This window comes from Elgaria multicarinata, chromosome 16, assembly GCF_023053635.1.
Source record: "Elgaria multicarinata webbii isolate HBS135686 ecotype San Diego chromosome 16, rElgMul1.1.pri, whole genome shotgun sequence".
NCBI lineage: Eukaryota > Metazoa > Chordata > Lepidosauria > Squamata > Anguidae > Elgaria > Elgaria multicarinata.
In genome coordinates this window covers 29,065,763-29,086,431 of record NC_086186.1, presented here as the reverse complement: position 1 = coordinate 29,086,431, position 20,669 = coordinate 29,065,763, and the positions used below count along the sequence as shown (strand labels likewise).

The following is a 20,669-nucleotide window of genomic DNA, read 5'->3' as shown; positions in this document are numbered from 1 at the left end:
ACCTCCTTTTGAGACCTGTTTAGCATGTGTTAGAGAATCCTGTTGGTTAATTGCCCAATTCAAACTTCAGAGAGAGTTGTAAGTAATGAAAAGTCTACAGTGTTTTAATTGGGAAGCAAGTGTTATGATTATTTGTATAATATCATTTAACCGAGGAAGAGTTTAATTTTAATTATTTCAATTAATTTATTTCAAGGAGATTTACTTGGAGAATTTAAAACCAACTCACTTTCAGCAATTAACTACACTTTCAAAAACGGAAAAGGCAGAATTGCATGACTGAATGGCAAACGTTACATAACATGCCCATATATGTGTGTTGAAAAAAAAAGACACCTTTTGCTAGGGCCTTGTAAATATTCCCATATTACAGCCCCAGTAAGGCATTAAATATGTGAGCTTACATGGTTAAGCACCTATGTTTGGTGGATGCAAGTTGTGTAGGCCCAGCTTAATTTATTAAACTGCTTTGGGTCTGTATACACAGACACACGTTTTTAAGTGCACACAAGTTGCACAATGCAAACTCAGTCCTATTAGCCTAATTTGCTCTGGAATCTGGCTTTTTATTTGAAATAACTAAAGCTTTTCCAGAACAATGGATTCCTCAACCCTGTGTGCACCAGTTGCTGGGGAACATGGGCGGGAGGGTGCTGTTGCACCATGTCCTGCTTGTTCATCCCTGGCCGATGGCTGGTTGGCCACTGTGTGAACAGAGTGCTGGACTAGATGGACCCTTGGTCTGATCCAGCCTCAGGGCTCTTCTTATGTTCAACCCATAGAATCATAGAATAGTAGAGTTGGAAGGGGCCTATAAGGCCATTGAGTCCAACCCCCCGCTCACTGCAGGAATCCACCCTAAAGCATACCCGACATTAAGACATAAAAGTGACATGGCCTGCCTCTGAACCTCCAGAAAATATAACCGCTGATTATATTACAGATTTCTGTAAACCGCCCAGAGAGCCCTGGCTATGGGAGCGGTATATAAGTGCAATAAATAAATAAATAAATCGTTGCTGGTAATGAGAAATTATTTAAATATTACCTCTTGGGTAGATCTGCAGAGGCACTATTAACTGTCCATTTACTTGTTGCTCCATTACTGTGGTGTAATACTGCAAAAAGATGAGAGAGAGGGAGAGAGAGACCATTTAGTACCATATAAAGACTGGCAACAGTGCTCATGTGCCTCGCTGAATTCCCAAATTCCAGAATAGCCATGTTAGTTGCAGCAAAGTTGGCAAAGTCATCTTACAGTTGCTAGAAGACATTGGCCTGGGTCACAGATAAAGCTAAGCCATGGTGTGGTTTGTTGAAACCTGGATTCTTGTTGTGTCTGAATTCAGTCCCGCAATCAAACCATGGTAAGTGTTAACCGGCTACAAAGCTTTGTTGTAGGCTTATGAAGTCTGGTTTGTTTAAACCACATCTTATCGTTATGTCTGAACCCAGAACGGTGCCTGATCTATTGCTTGTTTGTGCTGTTTTCTGCCCTGAAAAAGAGGCTTCTAGCATGAGCAGCCTGAAAATGAAACTGCTCAGAAGGCTGGCAAAATGGGTGAAAGGGAAACAAACTAGAAATAGGGAAACAAGGCACAGGTTTGCTTGCTCATCTGCAAGACAATTCATGGCTAAAGTAACAAACCATGATTAACATAAACCATGGCTTAGTGTTATGTGCAAACACAACCTTTGAATTCAAAGCATTAAAAAAAGAAAGACTGAACACTTGTCTACTATTAATTACAGAAGAACAACTATGAAGGGCCAAACCCAGAGATTTGTAGCCACTGGGGAGAGTAGCAGGTAGAGCAGACAAAAAGGAGGTACAATGTGGGCAGAGAGTGATTATACCAATTCAAACCCACTCCATTCCATGGCTACAGACATTTCAAAAAATCAAAGTTACACCAGGGCAAGTGTTCCGAGTTCAATGGGAGGGGGGAAAGGGTGGCCAAAATTGCCCTCCATCCATGTCTTCTTATGAATCGCAATGCAATCTGTGACACAAACACCCACACCCACACTGTTATATAACCTCCATCTGGCCAGACCATGACTCAGGTGACAGCTGTGATAGTAGTCTAAATATCAATCAGACAGTAGTCTTTGCACAATGTAGGGGAGTACTGCCGGCAATGAGGGACCCACCCACCAGGGCCAGGATCCCCATGGCAGAAAGAGGAAAAGGGTGATCCATCCCTTTTTGGCTCTGGCCCCACTCACCAACGATGTGGAGCTCTCAACAGGGAATATGACCATCAATAAAAAAAAAAGGTTGCCCACAGATGCACTCATTGTCATTCATTTATTCATTCATTATTAACATGTACATACACCTTGATTGTTAAAAAGCCTTCAAGCTGTTCTGATGCACAGCACCCAGGTCCACTTCTGATTCTGCCCATGACAATCCTGCTGACTGAGGATGTACGCCTCCAACAGTACCATATGGAGCTTGGTCTGCACTGAAGGTTGGTAAGGACAGAAGATATAGATAGCTGGATGGATCTGTCGCTATTGGTATTGCTGGTCTGTGGGTGAAATGGCTCTCATGGGAAGGAGACGTGGCTGCCAGTGGAAGGGTTCCTCTGCATGAGGGAGATACATTGGGGTGGGTGGGTTTCTAGACATGACAGGTGGGATTTTCCCCTCCTCCCACATTCTTGCAACCCTTATATGGCTGGGGTCCAGGTTATTTGAAAGACCGTACTCTCCCTCATGAGCCTGCCCATGCTTTGAGATCTTCTGGAGAAGCCCTTCTTTCAGTCCCACCATCGTCACGGGCGCGCTTGGTGGGAACATGGAAGAGGGCCTTCTCGGTGGCTGCTCCAGTGCTTTGGAACTCTTTTCCCAGGGAAGCTAGACTGGCTCCCTCCTTGATGGGCTTTCGAAAGTAGGCTAAAACTTGTTTGTTCCAGCAGGCCTTTGGAGAATAATCTGGCCCTCCATCTATATTAATGACTTATAATTTTGTTGTGTATTTTTTTAAAAAAATTCAATGTATGTTTTAAACTTTGTAAGGCCGCTTTGAGGCCCAGTATTGGGCAAAAGGCAGGATACAAATAAATATAACAATGACAACAACAACCCTTAGGGCCTACTGTACAGGATGTGACCATTTGGATGTGGGTGCATGCATGTGGCCCAAGGGACACATCAAGGGCTTTCCAATTTTTTTGCACGCCCTCCTCTTGACTCATGGGTTTTTGGAGAATCATAGAATAGTAGAGTTGGAAGGGGCCTATAAGGCCATTGAGTCCAACCCCCTGCTCCTTGCAGGAATTCACCTTAAAGCATCCCTGACAGATGGCTGTCCAGATGCCTCTTGAAGACCTCTAGTGTGGGAGAGCCCACAACCTCCCTAGGAAACTGATTCCATTCTTGTACTGCTCTAACAGTCAGGAAGTTTTTCCCAATGTCCATCCGGAATCTGGCTTCCTGTAACTTGAGTCTATTAGTTCATGTCCGGCACTCTGGGATGATCGAGAAGAGATTCTGGGCCCTCTTCTATGTGACAACCTTTCAAGTATTTGAAGAGTGCTATCATGTCTCCCCTCAATCTTCTCTTCTCCAGACTAAATATGCCCAGTTCTTTCAGTCTCTCTTCATAGGGCTTTGTTTCCAGACTCCTGATCATCCTCATTGCCCTCCTCTGAAACCCCTCCAGCTTGTCTGCATCCTTCTTGAAGTGTGGTGTCCAGAGAAGGGACAGTCTCACCCAGTACCTGCTCATCAGTGTGTCTGTGCATCCATTGTTCCTTCTGCTTCTTGTCTTGTCCAAGAGATTGACATTCCTTAGGTTACCTTATCTGTCTTGCCTGACTAGCAGGGCCTTCGATGCTCTTCTGAGCCATAGGAATATAGGAAAGTGTCTTCTTATATAGAGTCAGACCCTTGGTCCATCTAGCCCAATATTGTCGACACTAATTGGTGGTGCTTGCCCAAGATTTCAGGCAGGAGTATTTCCTGCCCTACCTGGAGATACCTGGGATTGTCTGCATGCAGGGGCTCTGCCACTGAGCCACAGCTATCTGTGGTCAGGGACATTTTCCAAGGCCTGATCCATCGACCATACTCTCACCCAGTGAAGGCCAATCAAATGGCTGCCCCTCTGCGGGCATAACTGCTCAGACCTGCTGTACCAGTTCTGATGACGGATCATCAGACCATCCTTTTGCACCCTAGCAGGGCAGCTATTGAGAAGAACTAAGCAAAATGGTTAAGGAATCCTCCAACAAGATCCTGGGCATCATTGCCACGATCTGAAAACCATATGGAGGCATTCGTAAGGGAATCCAAGAGGACTTGCATGTCAGGCTGGACTTCAGGGCTGCTACTGGAGGAGATGGTTCTGGCCGGATGATGTCACCTGATGGATACATGGTACTGGAATAATTCCCTGAATAGTGAGCATTAGTGGGCATGAAGGGGTTCCGAATGTATGCCTCTATGGCCGCCTAATGTGCCTTCCCTTTTCTCTATGCAGTCGGACCCTTCTGCTGATGAGGGCTTTCCCACCCTCTGCAAGACCCTCTTGCTTAGGCAACTAGGAGCATGGACGTGGAGGTCACGTCCCCCCCTCCCCTGTGCCCATAGGCAAGAGGACCTGCCTTTGCCCAGTCTGTTTCAGCTCTCTGGGGGCATTTGGAATGTGCTTGGCTTGAGGCCAGATGCTTGCGACAGGAAGTCACTGTAGCCTCTCAACTGGTCCTTATGAACATCCAGGTGGGCCTGGGGCTCTGACCGAGATGGTGCATGGCATCTCCACTACCATGCAACGGTTGCACAGAACTGTGGATGGAGCCTTCAGACCTTCCACGGGTGCAGCAACCAGCTCCTGGGTGCCATTGACACTGTACATAACGGAGGAGGTGGCCTCATCGCTGAGTTGGAGCAGCTGCTTCCCCACCTCTGTGATGGGAGTTCATCTCTGAAATGTTGGGCTGTTTGGCACAAAATAAGCAGCAACTTTTGTGAAGCTTTTGGTCTTTAGCCCCCGTTTTTTGTGACCTGCTGTTTCCTGGCAGACCAGCTCCTGCTTTTGCTTGAGGGTGGGAAGGAAATGTAGATGGTACCAACCCATCCTCACCCCACTCTGCTTTCCTGGTCAGGGCCTTGATGGCAGGAACACATGGTTGTGAGGCATGTGACCTCTCATCAGAGTGGGATTCCTTTTGCACCTTCTGCTAACATGCATGCTGCTCTTCCTCACTTGCTCAGCCTGGTCCTTCTGCACCTCAGCACCCCTCCTCCTTGCACAGCATCTCAATTGCTAAGGAACTGTATGGAAGGGATCTCATTTGGGGTAGGTGGCTTGCGGTTCTCCTTGGTTTTCTGTCTAGGGCTGGCTTTGTATTACAAGGGAGGACGGTGCTTGTAATAAACACCTGATCTTTTGAGCAGCCAGACATGCTGTATGGCTTTGCAATGTCATGTGTGTTTGTGTGCGTATGGGCTTCTGTAATTCTGCAATTATTGTGAGGAGGGGGTGGCCAAAAATATAAAGTCTGTACTTTTTGTATTTCTCTGCAGGATTCAACCCATCAACATCCTACTGCTGTGTCTGGCAGCATTCCTAAACAGAATACCACGGGACCTGGCTTGCTGTCAGCCATGTAGGGATGGCACTGTTGGGAAGGGGTGGGTGGGTGTGGCTAGCAGTCCCTCAATATTTGCCTATATTGCGAGGCAGTCTGTGGTGTGCCGTTGGTGGTAGCTCTTGGTTGACACAATTTCCATGGACGCTGCAGGTGTGGCTGTTTCTTCCCTAACCAGCACTGTTTGCCTTTTGCTGATAGCTCCCCCTGCTACCTGGAGCTGGGGTGCCTGGCTTGCAGGAGAACTTGTACCAGAATAATCTTGATTGCCACCTGTCTATGGGATTACTCTGTTATTTATCATTTCTACAACATATAAAGAGCTTTACAATTATCTTTTTGAATTATGTTTACTTACAGCAGTATCCCAATTTTGCTGATAAGAGATCCACACAAGATGTGGGAAATACCACTAGCTTTTAAAAAGGATTTTTAAAAAAATGTATGGACATCTCTACCAATAGTCATGATAGCTAAATGGAACCTCCTCTAAGTGCAAGATGCAGAGGACAAGTAGGGAGGGCTATCATCTCCACGCCTGCTGAGAAGTCTCCAAAAGCATCTGGCCAGCCACTGTTAAGAACATCAGAACCTACCTTATACTGACTCAGACCACTGGTCCATCTAGCCCAGTATGGTCAAAACTGACCAACAACAAAGGCTCTCCAGGGTTTCAGGAAGGCATTTTTCCAAACCTACCTGGAGATGTCAGGGATCAAACTGTTCTTAACAGAATGCAGAATGAGGTGCACCTTTGATCTGTTCCAGCAAGACAGTTTAGCTCTAATGGAGGATAGAAATGGTGGCTTGACTAAGCTGAGCAAAGTTGAACCCCTGTATATCTATCTGCCCATGCCCTGAGGAGCAGAGAAAAACAGTGTGAGCTTAAAAACCTGATATCACAGACATGCTCCAAGGCCCAACACCAGCTTCAGAGCCAGATTCTTACACAATTCCCACTCACTTCACTGGGGCTTACATCAGAAAGGTTCCCAGTAGATTTTTCCCTATGTTTCTTTAAAAATAAAAAAGTAATGTGGCCTTCTCCATTACTCAAACAGAGATGACAAGTAAATGAAATATCAATCATGTCAGCTGTCAACCTTTTGGGACAGCAATAACTGTTAACAAGTAGTCTGGAAAAATTGTCCAAAAATGATTTGTCCTCCACATATGAGCACTTGAGTTGCTATGGAAAGTTAAGATGCCAGTGGCTATTTGGAACCCTGTTCAAGTATTCTTTTTAATGGAAAATTTGCCAGCTATTGATCCAAAACATGTACCCTTTGCTTCCAGATGGCTGCAAGCAACTTTCCAATCAGTGGCTGTCAAAAAAATTACTACCTTTTTATACCAATAGAAGACAACAGTGGCAGTGCAGCCCTACTGTCACTTAATGCCTCATTTTTAATTAACCAATAGTACAATGAGAAATTCATTTTGATTATCTCAGTATAAGGCTTCTAAATTATTATTATTATTATTATTATTATTAAAAAAGAAACCTTTGTGGTCTATAGGCTCTCTTTTAGACTGGTTGCGGCAACATTTAGCAACAAATAGCCTCAGAAGATAGGAGCTTCAGGTGAAACACAATGTTATTTCTAATCAGAGAACCTTCTCCAAAGCTCACTTCTATTATATCATTTATTTTTCAGTTAAATTTTAACATCTAGAAAGATGAAACTGAAGGTCAGTTTTTAACTGTTACTTAAAAGTTTCATCTTTCTAGATGTTTGCTTTGATGATAGCATAGCAACATTCTTGGAAATATTTCACCCTACTCTGAAATCCCTCAAAAACAAACTTTTCACTTACCATCCCAAAATGACTACTCCTCAGATGAGGACCCAGACCTCACAGAGCTAGGGAACCCTGGGAGGCAGAAAGAGACCCTCAACTCCATGACTGACCAGGAAGACCCAGAGGCATCCAGAGATAATCAGGGCAGTCTCCAGAAGATGTCCTGGAAGGACCCTTCGACTCAGGTGGCCATCGAACTAAAGAGCAGATGTCTAAATGCCCAAAGCAACAGAGCTACTTATGAGTAGGGAGCTCTTTGAGAGGAAAGGGCCCTTTGAAAGCAGAACTGAGGGCTTGCAGTTGGACATGGGTAGGCTCCAGAAGACCATAAGTCCACAGTTGAGGTCTGGTAGCTGCTGAAACAACATGCGTCTTTCTGCTCCCAGAGTCAGCTTACCGGACTCTGCTCTACTTGTTGACTGATATCTCATGTTGAAGATGAAGAGCTCATCTTTCAACTTTATATATGCCATCATTTGCCAGTAATGCCCTACTGCATTGTACACAGGACAAACAGGCAAGTCTCTATGCAAAAGAACAAATGGACACAAATCTACCATCAGGAATAGCAATATTCAAAAACCCGCAGGGGAACCTTTTAACCTCTCAGGTCACTCTGTCAATGACCTTAAGGTGGCTGTTCATGAACAAAGGAATTTCAAAGACATTCCACGTGAAATTGCTGAAGTACAATTCATCAAGAGATTTAGCTCTATTTCCTGAAATCCAACAAAGATATTTCTTTCTTCCTTTTTTTTTATCACACTATGTATGTTAATCTGTTCACAATTGCAATAATGTCTGTTATCACCCAACAACATTTTGTGAATAGCAACTGTTAAGGTAATTATCACTGTCTGTACTTTTTGTATTTCAATTTCCTCTGACTACACAGTTTACACATCCGACACCCCCCACCCACCCCAGCATGTGTAAGTCTGCCAATTTGAATCCCATGGAGTGGGCAGTGCCCACAAAAGCTTATTCCAGAATGTTAGCCTTTAAGGTGCCATAAGTCTTTTTGTTATTTTTACAGACAAAGAATCACAGTTTCAGCCATTTAAAAATTCTAGAAGTTCTATGAAATCTTAAATCCCAACACTGTTAATTTTAAAACATTCAACAATAATATAGGGGCAAGCTAGCATTAATATTTTTTTCAATTACTGGTGATCAGATAAGGCAACTAAAAGGAACCAACTTAGTTAACTAAAAACAAATTCAGAATGTGAAGGCACAATACTTTTTAGCCATGCAACAGTTATAATACATTACAGGCCACACAGTGATTGCGACACAATCTCCATTGGGCCCCCAAAAAAGCCCATTGAAATGAAGGGGGGTTAGCTCTAATGTAAAGTTCCACTGGCCTGCATCTAAAGAACTACTTCAGGCATGCCCAAGAGCCTGTGCTAGCCCAGTGCGATTTTTGAGTTTTCTTTGAACACAAGGCCTCCCATGCCATACCAAATCCTGCTTTGGAAATTCCTGTTTGTTTCAACAGCACTTTGCCATGCAGCATCACTATGGTGGTATTTGAGAAACACAAAACCATAGCCCTATTAGGTACACAGAACTAGCAACACAGTTTTGGGGACAATGGCTGTAGGCTTCCTGCCTGTGTAAGTCTGCCCATTTACTTCAGTGACAAGAGCAGTGGGGAGATATATTTCCAGCTGTTCCCTCTTCATGGAAATGCACACACTGAAGCTGTAGGTGTGTGTTGGGAACTTCATATGCATAAAGAATCACTGGGCTGGGCTAACAGATCACAATGTAAAATTCAAGCCTGCTTTGAAAAAGTACTGTCAATCATTACTCTCTTTAAAAGAAAAGATGTGGAAGATCAGTGAATAATATCATATTACTCAATTTTAATTGAAAATAAATGCTAATGGATAGACTCATACTCATTTATAAAACACAAAGGACGAAGTCATTTATAAAGATATACGTAAGTCATTGCAATTCAATAAGTAACCTTGTTTTCATATTTTTAGAGTTATTAACAGACAATGCATCTTTAAATCGTCTCTGCATTCTGAGCCTGCAGCTAAAATATAACTCTTCCGAGAGAAGGGGTGAAAAAGTCTCCAGCTGAAAGCAGATTTTGTTTTTGTCTTTTTTTAAATTTAGAGCCAAGGGGTTCATTTTTAATGAGCCGTTACTTTAAGTACTGCATAAAAAAATACAAGAAATTGATAGTCCATTTAGCTTGCACTATATCTAATGCAAAAGTCATTAGGATGCATTACTCTTAATGTTCATGATATGATCTGTAAATGTACTCATTTTTTTCTAAAAAAGAGAGCGCACTTCAAACTTTCATGTGAGATCCATGCACCAAGACATTCAACCAATATTATACTAAAAAACATCAGAAGTTCCAATGTTTGCTTTTTAACAATTTGACACTGTCAAAAAAAGGAAGAATTAATATCGCTGCTCACAAGTCTCCAGCACATTCTGCACAAGCCACATTGAAATGAAGTCACATGATCCTACACATCTCTCCTTCAGTTCAGAGTATCTCATGAAGGAAAAATTTGCGGATGGATAATGGCCGACACCTCACCCATTTTGTGATAAGAAATACCTACATAGGACAGCATAGCTTTCATTTCTTCATCACTTCGAACAGTAATCCGATCACCATCCTCATCTTCATCTGCAAAATCAGTAAATAAAGCCCCTGTGTTCATAATGACTAGTTTAAAAGAAGAGCACACATTTAACAGAATTAAATGGCTATATAATTTCAGGGTAATAATACAACTATTATGACTACAGCAGGTGTTGACACAGGCAGATTTAGGATAAACATCTGTTGACATTCTTAACTCTCAAAGCAATTCAGTACAAGAACATGGCTTAGAAAAGCTTAGAAAAGCCATTCCTCCTTTGGGGACCTTTCAATGGCAACTGCAAGTGATGCTTTTCCTCTGTTGTCCCTCATCCTGCCCTTCCCACTTTCTTGCTTAAGCACCTTGGGGCTTGTTTTATTCTGAAAACCCTATGAAAATCATAGATGGTGCTGTAGGTAAAAGATATCCTGGGGGCAAACTAGACCATTCACTTGGGTCTCAATTCTATCACTCTATAGCACTGTAGGAGACTATAGGAGACAGGAACACAAGTCTTCTCGCTTTATAGACATATATAATTTTTCTATCTTCAAAAGAAGTCATCGAATAGTAACTGCTACGAAAATTCTCAACACAATCTGACTCTAAAATGAAATGGTTTTTTTTTAAAAAAAACAGAACAGAAAAGCGGATAGAAGCCTTTCAAAGCAGATACCTTGAAGGAATATTTTTGTAGTGAAGGGCCAAGATTTGAGAAGCTCACAAACGCAACTTAGAAAGCACCTCATTACTGCAGATTAGCTCTAAAAGTAACCCTAAATTTTGGAATTCTCAGGTGAAGTGGAGTGCCTTTTCTGTTCTTGTAGCAGAAACATTTATGTACAAGACAGACGGTTGATGGGTATTAAAAGAAGCTGTGTCTGTCTAAAACAAATTAGCATAATTTGTATTTGATGGGAGGGAAGCCCCACCCCTCCAGATACTGTATTTCTCAGATTAAGTAGGAAAATTCTTTACCACCCCACTGGAAAAAGAGAAAGAACATCCCTCAAAATCATTCTGTGTAACACAGGGGTTTAGTAAGCCCCTCTGCTTGCCTAGAGCGCAAACATGATCTTCCAGTCCATTAGGGAAGCAAAAGTAGAACTAAAATAAAGCCTGGATTTTGCTAATGTCGCATCCTCACAAGACACCAAATAGAATGCAGCAGATGGCAGCCAAATATTCCAGAGCAATCTTTGCAAAAGACGCAGTGTGTCATGCGCGCGCAAAATGGTTTGGGATAAAAGGACCATAACGAGCCATATGTCGTTAGTCGTTTTATTTGTAGCAACATGGCATACAACAGCGAAAGGCCTATCAAGGTCCAATGGTGAGGGAGAATACAGCCCCAGGTAGAGGCAGCCACAGAAGACACACCGGAGATAGCAATAACTAAGCAAACAGGAGAGAAAGCTGCTGTGGATAGCAATTAACTGCCTCCAAGAAAGCCATCAAGTAGCTGAGAAGATGTTTAAACTAGTAAATTTCAGGCTTTCGGCATGGAGAAGACAACCCAGAAACAAGGCAGCATCAATATACGTTAACATATTTTTGATGCCACTTAAATGGCAGGGGAAACCGTGTCATGCTGATGTAAAATGACAGGCTAAAGACAAGAACTGGAAAGCACAGCAGCAGATGTTAAAGAGAAGCAATGAAATCCATATTTCCCCGGCAGATTCTGCCGATGATGCTGGTAACAGGGTTACTGCTCTGACTGCAGTGCTGGCTAGTGGTACATAGAGTTCTGTAGAGGTTGAAGCACGCTGTAGGAAAGCTGAGAGGACTGGGCTGGCAGCAAGCAGATGGGTTCGCACAAACAATGACACCAGCTTGACCAACCCAAAACTCTTTAAGCCCAGTCCATGCCTAAAAACTCTTATACACCAATGATAAGAATACCAAAGTAATGTTCACAGCACTTCACATGTATTATGTCAACAATTGCTGTACAACAAACCTGTAAGTCAGGCCAGTACAGTATTATTTTCTACATACTATAGAGTTGGGGTGGGGAAAGAGTAGAGATGGGAAGGCTTGTGGGGGGGGGGGGATGATGGGCAGGAACCAAAAAAAATATGGGAGGGGACACATTTCCCCCCAAATTTTTCAAAACACTCTTAAAAAAACCTAAGTAAATGTGTTTTCATTTAATAGTTTTTGCCCCCCACCATTTTTGGATCTTTTCCTAAGCCTTCAGATCTCTAGGACTTGAGATGTAGTAGCTTCCTTAAGACCACCCTCTGTGTCCATAGCTGAGTTGAGGCTTGAACCCAAGACAGCCAGTCCATAGTGCCTGCTACACCAGTACTGATGGTTCTGTCATCAAGGACCTGATGTCAGGAACTTACACTGATTAAGCTTTTGGGAGTTTGAGCTGTCCACAGCTGTTCTCCCCCTAACAGGATGGTCAGGGGGTGGGGGTCACCTGAATCTAGAGAAGATGACATTTCAGCAACTAATTTAATGCTCTATATTTGAAGACCCATTTCTTCTGAAAGCTAGCTACTGATTTCTGCTTTTAATAATAATAAAAAAATCTGAAAATTAAAATTTCAGCCTACAAAGCCTCCAGGTACTTTATACTTTTCATTTAATTTGAGCAATATAATTGCAGTGCGTATGAAGAGCACTGTAAGGTCATGCTGGTAATTAAAGCTATATTGTAGAAATATGCGCTCTCAAGATGTGATTAAATAATAAAATATTACTTAGCTTGGAATTGTCATTAAACTTGCATCCATGTATAAATATTTAACTGTAACATATCTGAACATAAACAATATGACAATATGCAGTTGTCATTTTTTTAAATAAATAATGTGAGCACAGACCCCCCCTCGCCCAGACAAACCATACTCACATTCAAAGGCGGTTGTTGTTGCATCAGGCAGAACTTGACTGATCACATCCTGTAAATGAATGGAAGTAGACTTAGTTATATTTGTGAAGCAAGACTATTTGCAATGTAATACATATTCAGCATTATCTGATTTTTCTTTCATTGCTGGAAAAGCACATAGCCAAAGAGAAGCTGTACATTTCAGTGGCCTTTCCTAGAGATGTGAAGGCCTGGAAAAATACCGGAAAAATTCAAGAAAAAACACACATTTCCCCTGTTTTTCCCCAAAGGCTTCCCTCCCCCCACCCCCGGAAAATTGGAAAATTCAAAAAAATGAAGAAAAAATAGATTATGGAATGTTTTATTTTAGCATGATAAAAAAATGTTTAAGATAAGGTGTTCATATATTTACTTCTCCAAATGATTTCTAAGAACTATGTACAGTATCAGATTATTACAAACTCTGTGCAACGAGAATGAGCAAGTCTTAGGTTGCAAACTGAGACTACAACTTTCAAATGCAAAAGTAAGATGCATTACTACCCCTTGGGGGCGCTGCCATTGAAACGGAGACTGAAACTGATAGTGATGGTTTACTACAACTTTATTAGATTGTAAGCCTATACGGCAGGGTCTTGCTATTTACTGTGTAATCTGTACAGCACCATGTACATTGATGGTGCTATATAAATAAATAAATAATAATAATAATAATAATAATAGCTCAGAAAATGAGTCTGATTAAATTTCATGCATATTCATTGAACCTTGGTTCCCCCTTTTTTCTCAGTTCTTTTTATGGGAATGAGTACTTTATGTCTTGACACTGGAGGACTAGTGGACTTGACCTTGGGGGAGCTAGGGGTGGCGACAGCCGACAGAAAGCTCTGGCATGGGCTGGTCCATGAAGTCATGAAGAGTCGGAAGCGACTGAATGAATAAACAACAACAACTAACCTACTAATAAATAATAACAAAACATCTGTATATAAAACCATTTTATACTAAACCTGCTCATGCACAAAGCCAACAATGCACTAATTATCAGAAAACAACTTTTTTCATTTAATAGTCCTCCATTAAAGTCAAATTATTTTGTACCCCTGTCTGGCTGCATGGCATTAGAATCTAGCCATATTAAAAAGGAACCGTTCCAATAACAAATTTAACAGTGAGACACTTGGAATGCAATGGCTCATCAGCTGCAGTTTGATCCCTATTCTCATCCTAAATTAACTTCACGGGAAAATCCAGTTTTGAAAATAGAGAGACACCCTTTTATGTGGAAGAGTTGGGCTCATAATAGAAATTATACTTTAGATCATATAAGTTTGGACGGTGATTGTTTACAGTTTTCAGCACTGCAGATTACAAATCATTTATCATCTAGTGCTAGTTGGCAGTTTACAACCCAGAGTTCTGAGTTCAGAGATCATAATAACAACCCATGAATTGGGATGTTCACTGAAAGCAGAAACGACAACTGTGCAGAAGGCAATATGTGTGCTCGCTATTGCGGAGCCACAACTAACTATGGATTAAATAACCCATAGTTAGTTGTTACATGCAAACTGGATCAATGCTAGGCTGTTTAAACCCCACTGTAATCAACTTGACATAAGAACTGAAGCTATGGTGTACCTCAGCCCATACATACATGCCCTCCTCACTCCATTCTATGCATCTGATGAAGTGGGTCTGCTGCCTATGAAAGCTCAAGTTGCTATAAATTGTCAGGGTCTAAAGGAGGCGAGGGAAAATAATTTCCTTTTTTTTCTGCTATAGTGTACACAGGAACCAAACTTTTCAAACAGATGTGGTTTACTCCAACAAATACTTGGCTTTTGCACGGTTGGTTTCACACAGCTACTTCAATGCATGTTAAATTTCTGCTGTCCCTGTTTGCTTTCCCCTCCATACTCAGATTAGAAGTAGCTACGCTGTATTCTCATCATATACCCAATAAGAGGATACAGTGGCTAGAGATGTGAAGGCCTGGGAAAAAACCGGAAAATTCAGAAAAAAAACCATTTTTTCCAAAGCCTCTTTTGTTTTTTCCCCGAAAAATTGGAAAAAATGAAGAAAAAATGGATTACGGGATGTTTTATTTTAGCATGATGAATAAAATGTTTAAGACAAGGTGTTCAGATATTTTCTTCTCCAAATGATTTCTAAAAACTGTGCAGTATCAGATTATTACAATGTCTGTGCACCAAGGACAAGCAAGTCCTAGGTTGCAAACTGGGACAACTCTCAAATGCAAGAGCAAGATGCATTTCTGCCCCTAGGGGGCACTGCCATTGAAGCAGAGACTGAAACTAATAGTGATAGCTATAGGTCAGAAAATGAGTCTGATTAAATTTCATGCATATTCACTGAACCTTGGTTCCCCCTTTTTTCTCAGTTCTTTTTATGGGAATGAGTACTTTATGTCTTGACACTGGAGGACTAGTGGAAACATAATTTTCTTTGTTACTAATGTTAGTGGTTTCTTCTGTTGTTGTTTTTGATTTTGATTTTTTGATTTTTGTTACATGCTCCTCAGAATCTGGAAGAACCAAAGAGGTGCCTTACAGTTCAGGTGTTCCTAACAGTTCAGGAACTTGTAGCACTGCTCATTACCCAAAAAAAGTAAAAAAGTAAATTAAATTTGTAATGTTTGAATACACTGTACTTTTAATATACCAAATGTAATCATTTTATGCTAAACCAACTTGGACATAATTACATTTTATGTTACTAAAGTAACAAAGTGACTTTTAATCTGTAAAAAGCACTAGTATCAATTTTTCCGAAAATTTCAGTTTCCCCCCGAAACCCCCCAGAAAAAATTGTTTTTTCCCATGGCTTCAAAATTTCTGGAAATTTTATATCTCTAACTGTGGCACCCCGACTGAGGAATGTCTTCCCCTTGGACGCCCTATTGGCTCCAACACTGATTTCATTTCGACGCCAAGTAAAAACATGGCTTTTTAAGAAAGCCTTTGATGGTTAAACTCACTGGCACATTGTTTTAACTGCTTTTAATGCTTTTAAATTATATATTGTTTTAACTTGGTTCATGGTTTAATTTGTTTTTAACTTTGCATATTTATGCTTTTATCTGTACACCGCTCTGAGATCTTAATGATATAGGGTGGGATATAAATGTTTTAAATAAATAATAAATAATAAATAAATGAAGAGGGCACTCTATCCAACAGTTTCTGCCAGGAGGACAGAACTATTTCAGAGCCATCTGCATTGACTCTTTCAAGCAAATTTAATGGTAGATTAATGGTGAAATTCATACTTTTCAAGTGTGAACAGTACACAACAACAGTACAGACATGTCCAGCAGTGAGCCCAGAGGCAAACTCAAGTACAGATGAACATAGAGCTAATTTGCTGGATTTTTTAGAAAAATCAACATGCATCTTCAGAGCCCTGTTTCCAAAATTCATGCCAATGTTAACTTTAGAAGTATTAGATATTGCCAATTCGAAGTTTTTCACTGGGAAAATAAACTTTTGGTGTTTCTTAAAATGACAAGAAACCAATACAACATTGAGGATCTCAATATACTGATCTTGAAATCCCTGTTGGGGAAGTAGCCCTTATCTACAGAGTATTAAGGGTTAATTAATACGTGTTAAGTGGTCTTTGGTATGGGTTCACAAATATACAATGAAACACTAGAGAGAAACCACTGATTAGCTGACTTTAAAACAAGTAGAAAAGGAAGGTTGAGTTCCTAAACCACATTACATAATGTGCACAAGCATGAGCATTGCACAATTCCAAAGAAAACCAAGATGCTCCAGAACACCACCCTAAAAGGGAACATGGCATGGACAACTTGAACTCAAAGGTATCCTAAGACCTAGCAAGATAGATACGTCGAAAGACCTGTCCTTTCTTTTAAAAGGATTGTCCAATTTCTAGAGCAGTAGTCTTCAATCTTTTCAGACCCAGAATTTACCTTTGGCTTCAATGTTTAGCTCAAATATGCCTTTGAGGACCTACTTCTTAATTTTTTACCATATGGGATAGTGTTGCTTTGTGATCCAACTTAGGTCAGGCTACAACCCAGTAGCAGGTCTTGACCCACTGGCTGTAGACCAACACCATAAAGCATCTCAAGGCTTCTCCACATAATATTTTCTGACACTGAAATTAATCTTTGTAATGGAAAACTGTACTTATAAGGTCTGAAGGGTAACTTCTTATTTGTTAGCCCCTTTACAACATAAATCAAAGGGCTAACACTTATCATCAGCTTCCTGGTCTACATATCGGCACTGTAAAAGAATATGCCATCATTCAAAAGTTACATAACTTTTTTCTATTTATTTTATTTATTTAAAATCTTTCTAGGCCACCTTTCAGGGCACAAGCCCTCCCTAGGCAGCATACAATAACCATTCCTATAATAAATAAGCAATGCGGTAATAAAAACAGTAAACCTTCCAAGGAGCAACAAACACCAACATAAGACAGAACCTAAAACACAACTGCAGCTATAGCCCAGTATGATAAAACATAATCAGAGGAAGGCCAGAGTAAACAAGTCTACAGGGCCTTGCTAAAAGCTTGCAATGATGGCACCAGGTGAAGCCATCAGCAACTTATTCCAGAGGTGTGGGGCAGAAAAGGCCCTCTTGTTTACCGGCCTCCTAACTGCTCTCAAAGGTGGGCAAGCGAGAAGGGCCCCTGTTGATGCTCTTACACTGTGGGCAGGCTGATAGGGGTGAAGGTGGTCCTTCAAGTAATTTGTCCCAAATCATTTAAGGCTTTAAAGGTCAAAGCGAGCACTTTAAATTGGGCTCAGAAACACACTGTTAACCTATGCAACTGATCTGATTGCCTCACCATTTGGGTGGCCAAATTCTGCTCCAGCTGAGGTTTCTGGACCATCTTCAAAGACAGCCCACATACAGCACATTACAGTCCTCCAACCTGAACATCACTAGTGCATAACTGAGTCAAGGTCCGTCCTCTCCAGATAGGGCCGCAGCTAGTGTACCAACCTAAGGTAGTAAAACACGCTCCTGGACACTGCAGCCACCTGGGCTTCCCCAGTTAGCACAGAGTCCAGGATGACTCCTAGACTACGCACTTGGTATCTTAGGGGGAATACTGTACAACCCCATCTAAGACCAGTTGTAAACCTCCATCCAGAATAGATGGTTTCCCAACCCGCAGTACCTCTGTCTTGACTGGATCAAGTTCTTAGCTTGTTCACCCTCATCTATCCCAAAACAGCCTCCAGACACTGGTTCAGGATTTCCACAGCCTCCCAGGGATGTGTAGATAGAAATGAGAGGCAGAGCTGGGTATCATCTGCAAACTGATGACACCTTAGTCCAAGCCTCCAGAGTTCCACATAAAAGTTAAAAAACATGGGGGCAAGATGGAACATTGCAGCACCCCACAGGCAACAGCTATGGGATGGAGCAAAAGTCCCACAGCACCACCTTCTGAGACCATTTCTTCAGGAAGAACTAGAACCACTTTCACACTGTGCTCCCTAAGCCTAAACCCTGCTGAGAGGTCCAGAAGAGCGAACAGGATAGCACTCCCCTGTCCTAAGTCATCAACCAGGGCGACCAAAGCCGTTCCCATCCCATAACCAGGTCTGAAACCTGATTGGAATAGATCTAAACAATCAGTATCATCCAACACTGTTCAGAGTTGTGAGGCCACCATCCGGTCCACCAACTTGCCAAGAATGGCAAATATGAGACAGGGTGGTAGTTACTCCAAACCGTAAGATCTAAATTTGGGTTCTTCAACAAGGGTCTCACAACACACTTCTTTTAAAGCATGGAGGGAACCTTGAGGTTCAAGTAGTAGCATAGAGATTAACTTTAATAACAAGTGATGCTACATTAAGGCTGCAATCCTATGTATGCTTGCTTGGCAGTAAGTCCATTGAGCACTGCACGTCTTACCCCTAAGTAAACATGAACAGGTTTACACACAAAATCCAGGATGAACGTTCATTATTCTCAGACACTTCACCACATTTGAAAAATAAAAATCCCTTTATCATTAGCAATGTGATGGGGAAACTTCCCATTAAGGGGGGGGGAGGCCCCCCCAGAGTTTTTTTTTACATTTCTTACATTTATAAACACACACACACACACACCACACACACACACACCACACACACACACACTGTCTCATGAAGGCAATGACCATACCCAGCCAACCTTTCTGCTTAGCTTCAGAAAGGCTGGTCCTTTCAGATTTCTTGATACTACTACTACCACTACTACTATATTTATTTATTACCCGCCTCTCCCTCTGGATCGAGGCAGGGAACAACACCAAACACAATATAATACATAAAATTAGTTAAAAGAGCATATAAAACCAATACACTATTAAAATAACAATCAGAGCATCTTAAATACTAGATTCCTCAATGCTGTTGAGAGGAGCAATTTACAATTACAGTGTGCTTCCAAGTCATTATTTATTTTATTTATTAAAACATCTGTACCCCGCCCTACATCACTGGGATTTCAGGGCGGCATACAGACAAAATTAGAATATAAACATAAATAATTTGCACAGCTAAAAACATATTAAATCATTAACAAGTTAAAACCAGCAGAAAACTTTTTTAAAGCAACTACAACTATGTGTTTTAGGACGAAGCGGTGGTTCTTCCCTTCTAACAGGAAGGGAATCCAGGCTACTTCGCAGCAGTTGTTCCGGGTTAATCGAGTTAATCCGGAGTAAAGGTGCACTATAAATCCCAACAGAACCAAAAACAGACACGTTTTCTCCCCCCAAACATCGCAGCAGTGCCCAAGGTCAATTGTGAGATTTTGAACTCTAATCCCACCCGCGTTAAACTTGCATATGCGGGTCGGGGGTCGGACGGAAGCCGTGCCCACACCAAGGGGGCAGCTCCTGGGGAGGGGGGCGCTTCTGAGCCCCGTCAGGACAAGCGGCTCCCTATGGAGCTCCGCGGGGAGCTCCGTAAAGGGGGCCAATGGCACCCCCTTCCTCTGGCAGCCTAGATAATGGGTTTCCCCCCCCCCCAAATGCCTCCCACGACCACACTCACCAGCACATCCCTGAAGAGCAGCTGGGGCGCGGGGTGGACAGTCCAATCCACGGCGCCTCCATCCGGGACGCGGATGCGGATGACCAGCGCTGGGTTGGGGGGCTCCATGGCGGGGTTGGGGCCGCCCACGGCCAGCAAGAGCATCCCCGGGGCTGACGAAGGGAGAGCGAGGCGGAGGTTCCTCACATGGCGGCGCCGGGCAGCTGGGAGTAGGCCGAGGCGCGCCTGAAAGGGAGCGAGCGAGCAAAGAGCCGGGTTTCCCCTCAGCCAGTCAGGACTAGGCCGGGCCGAGCCGGGCGTTGCCGCTGCGTCTGGAACCGGGCTGAAGGAGAGGCGCCGCCGTTGCTGCTGCTGCTGCTGCTCCCGTTGCCACGCCGGGGTGAACGGGTGGGGGAGCGGGCCGGCACTCGCACGCCCGGGCGGAAAGAAACGGCCCCTTTGCCCAGATTCCGCCACACGCAGAAAGCGCCTCCCCCCCCCCCCCAGCCCCACTCAACCGCTCCCCCAAGCCAGGGCCTCGTCAATCACCCCCCCCCCCCCGTCCCCGCGGCTTGGAGGGCGGCTTCACGCCTTGCAAAATCCCTCCCCACAGCCTGCTCTATTCAGGCCCCCTTTGCACAACGTCACCCCCACAAGCCAGATTTCCCCCACCACACACACTTTTATTTTATTTTTTATTTCTGTCTAGACCAGAAAACCGCTTCCCGCCTTTCTGCCCGGCTAAAATGACC

General features: G+C 42.7%; 1 protein-coding gene across 4 annotated transcripts in view; it reads right to left on the bottom strand.

Annotated features, from left to right (window-relative positions):
- Window positions 1-20,261, bottom strand: part of MAP2K5 (mitogen-activated protein kinase kinase 5) — a 143,459-nt gene extending 123,198 nt beyond the window's left edge. For all 4 annotated transcript variants that reach the window (XM_063142304.1, XM_063142305.1, XM_063142306.1 and 1 more), the window contains exons 1-4: window positions 19,939-20,261; window positions 12,897-12,945; window positions 10,007-10,074; window positions 1,049-1,118 (exon numbers count right to left, since the gene is read on the bottom strand). In XM_063142304.1, coding sequence (XP_062998374.1) covers window positions 1,049-1,118; window positions 10,007-10,074; window positions 12,897-12,945; window positions 19,939-20,082 — 331 coding nt within the window. In that variant the 5' untranslated portion in view covers window positions 20,083-20,261. The remainder of the gene's footprint in view (window positions 1-1,048; window positions 1,119-10,006; window positions 10,075-12,896; window positions 12,946-19,938) is intronic.
- Between the last annotated feature and the right edge of the window lie 408 nt (window positions 20,262-20,669).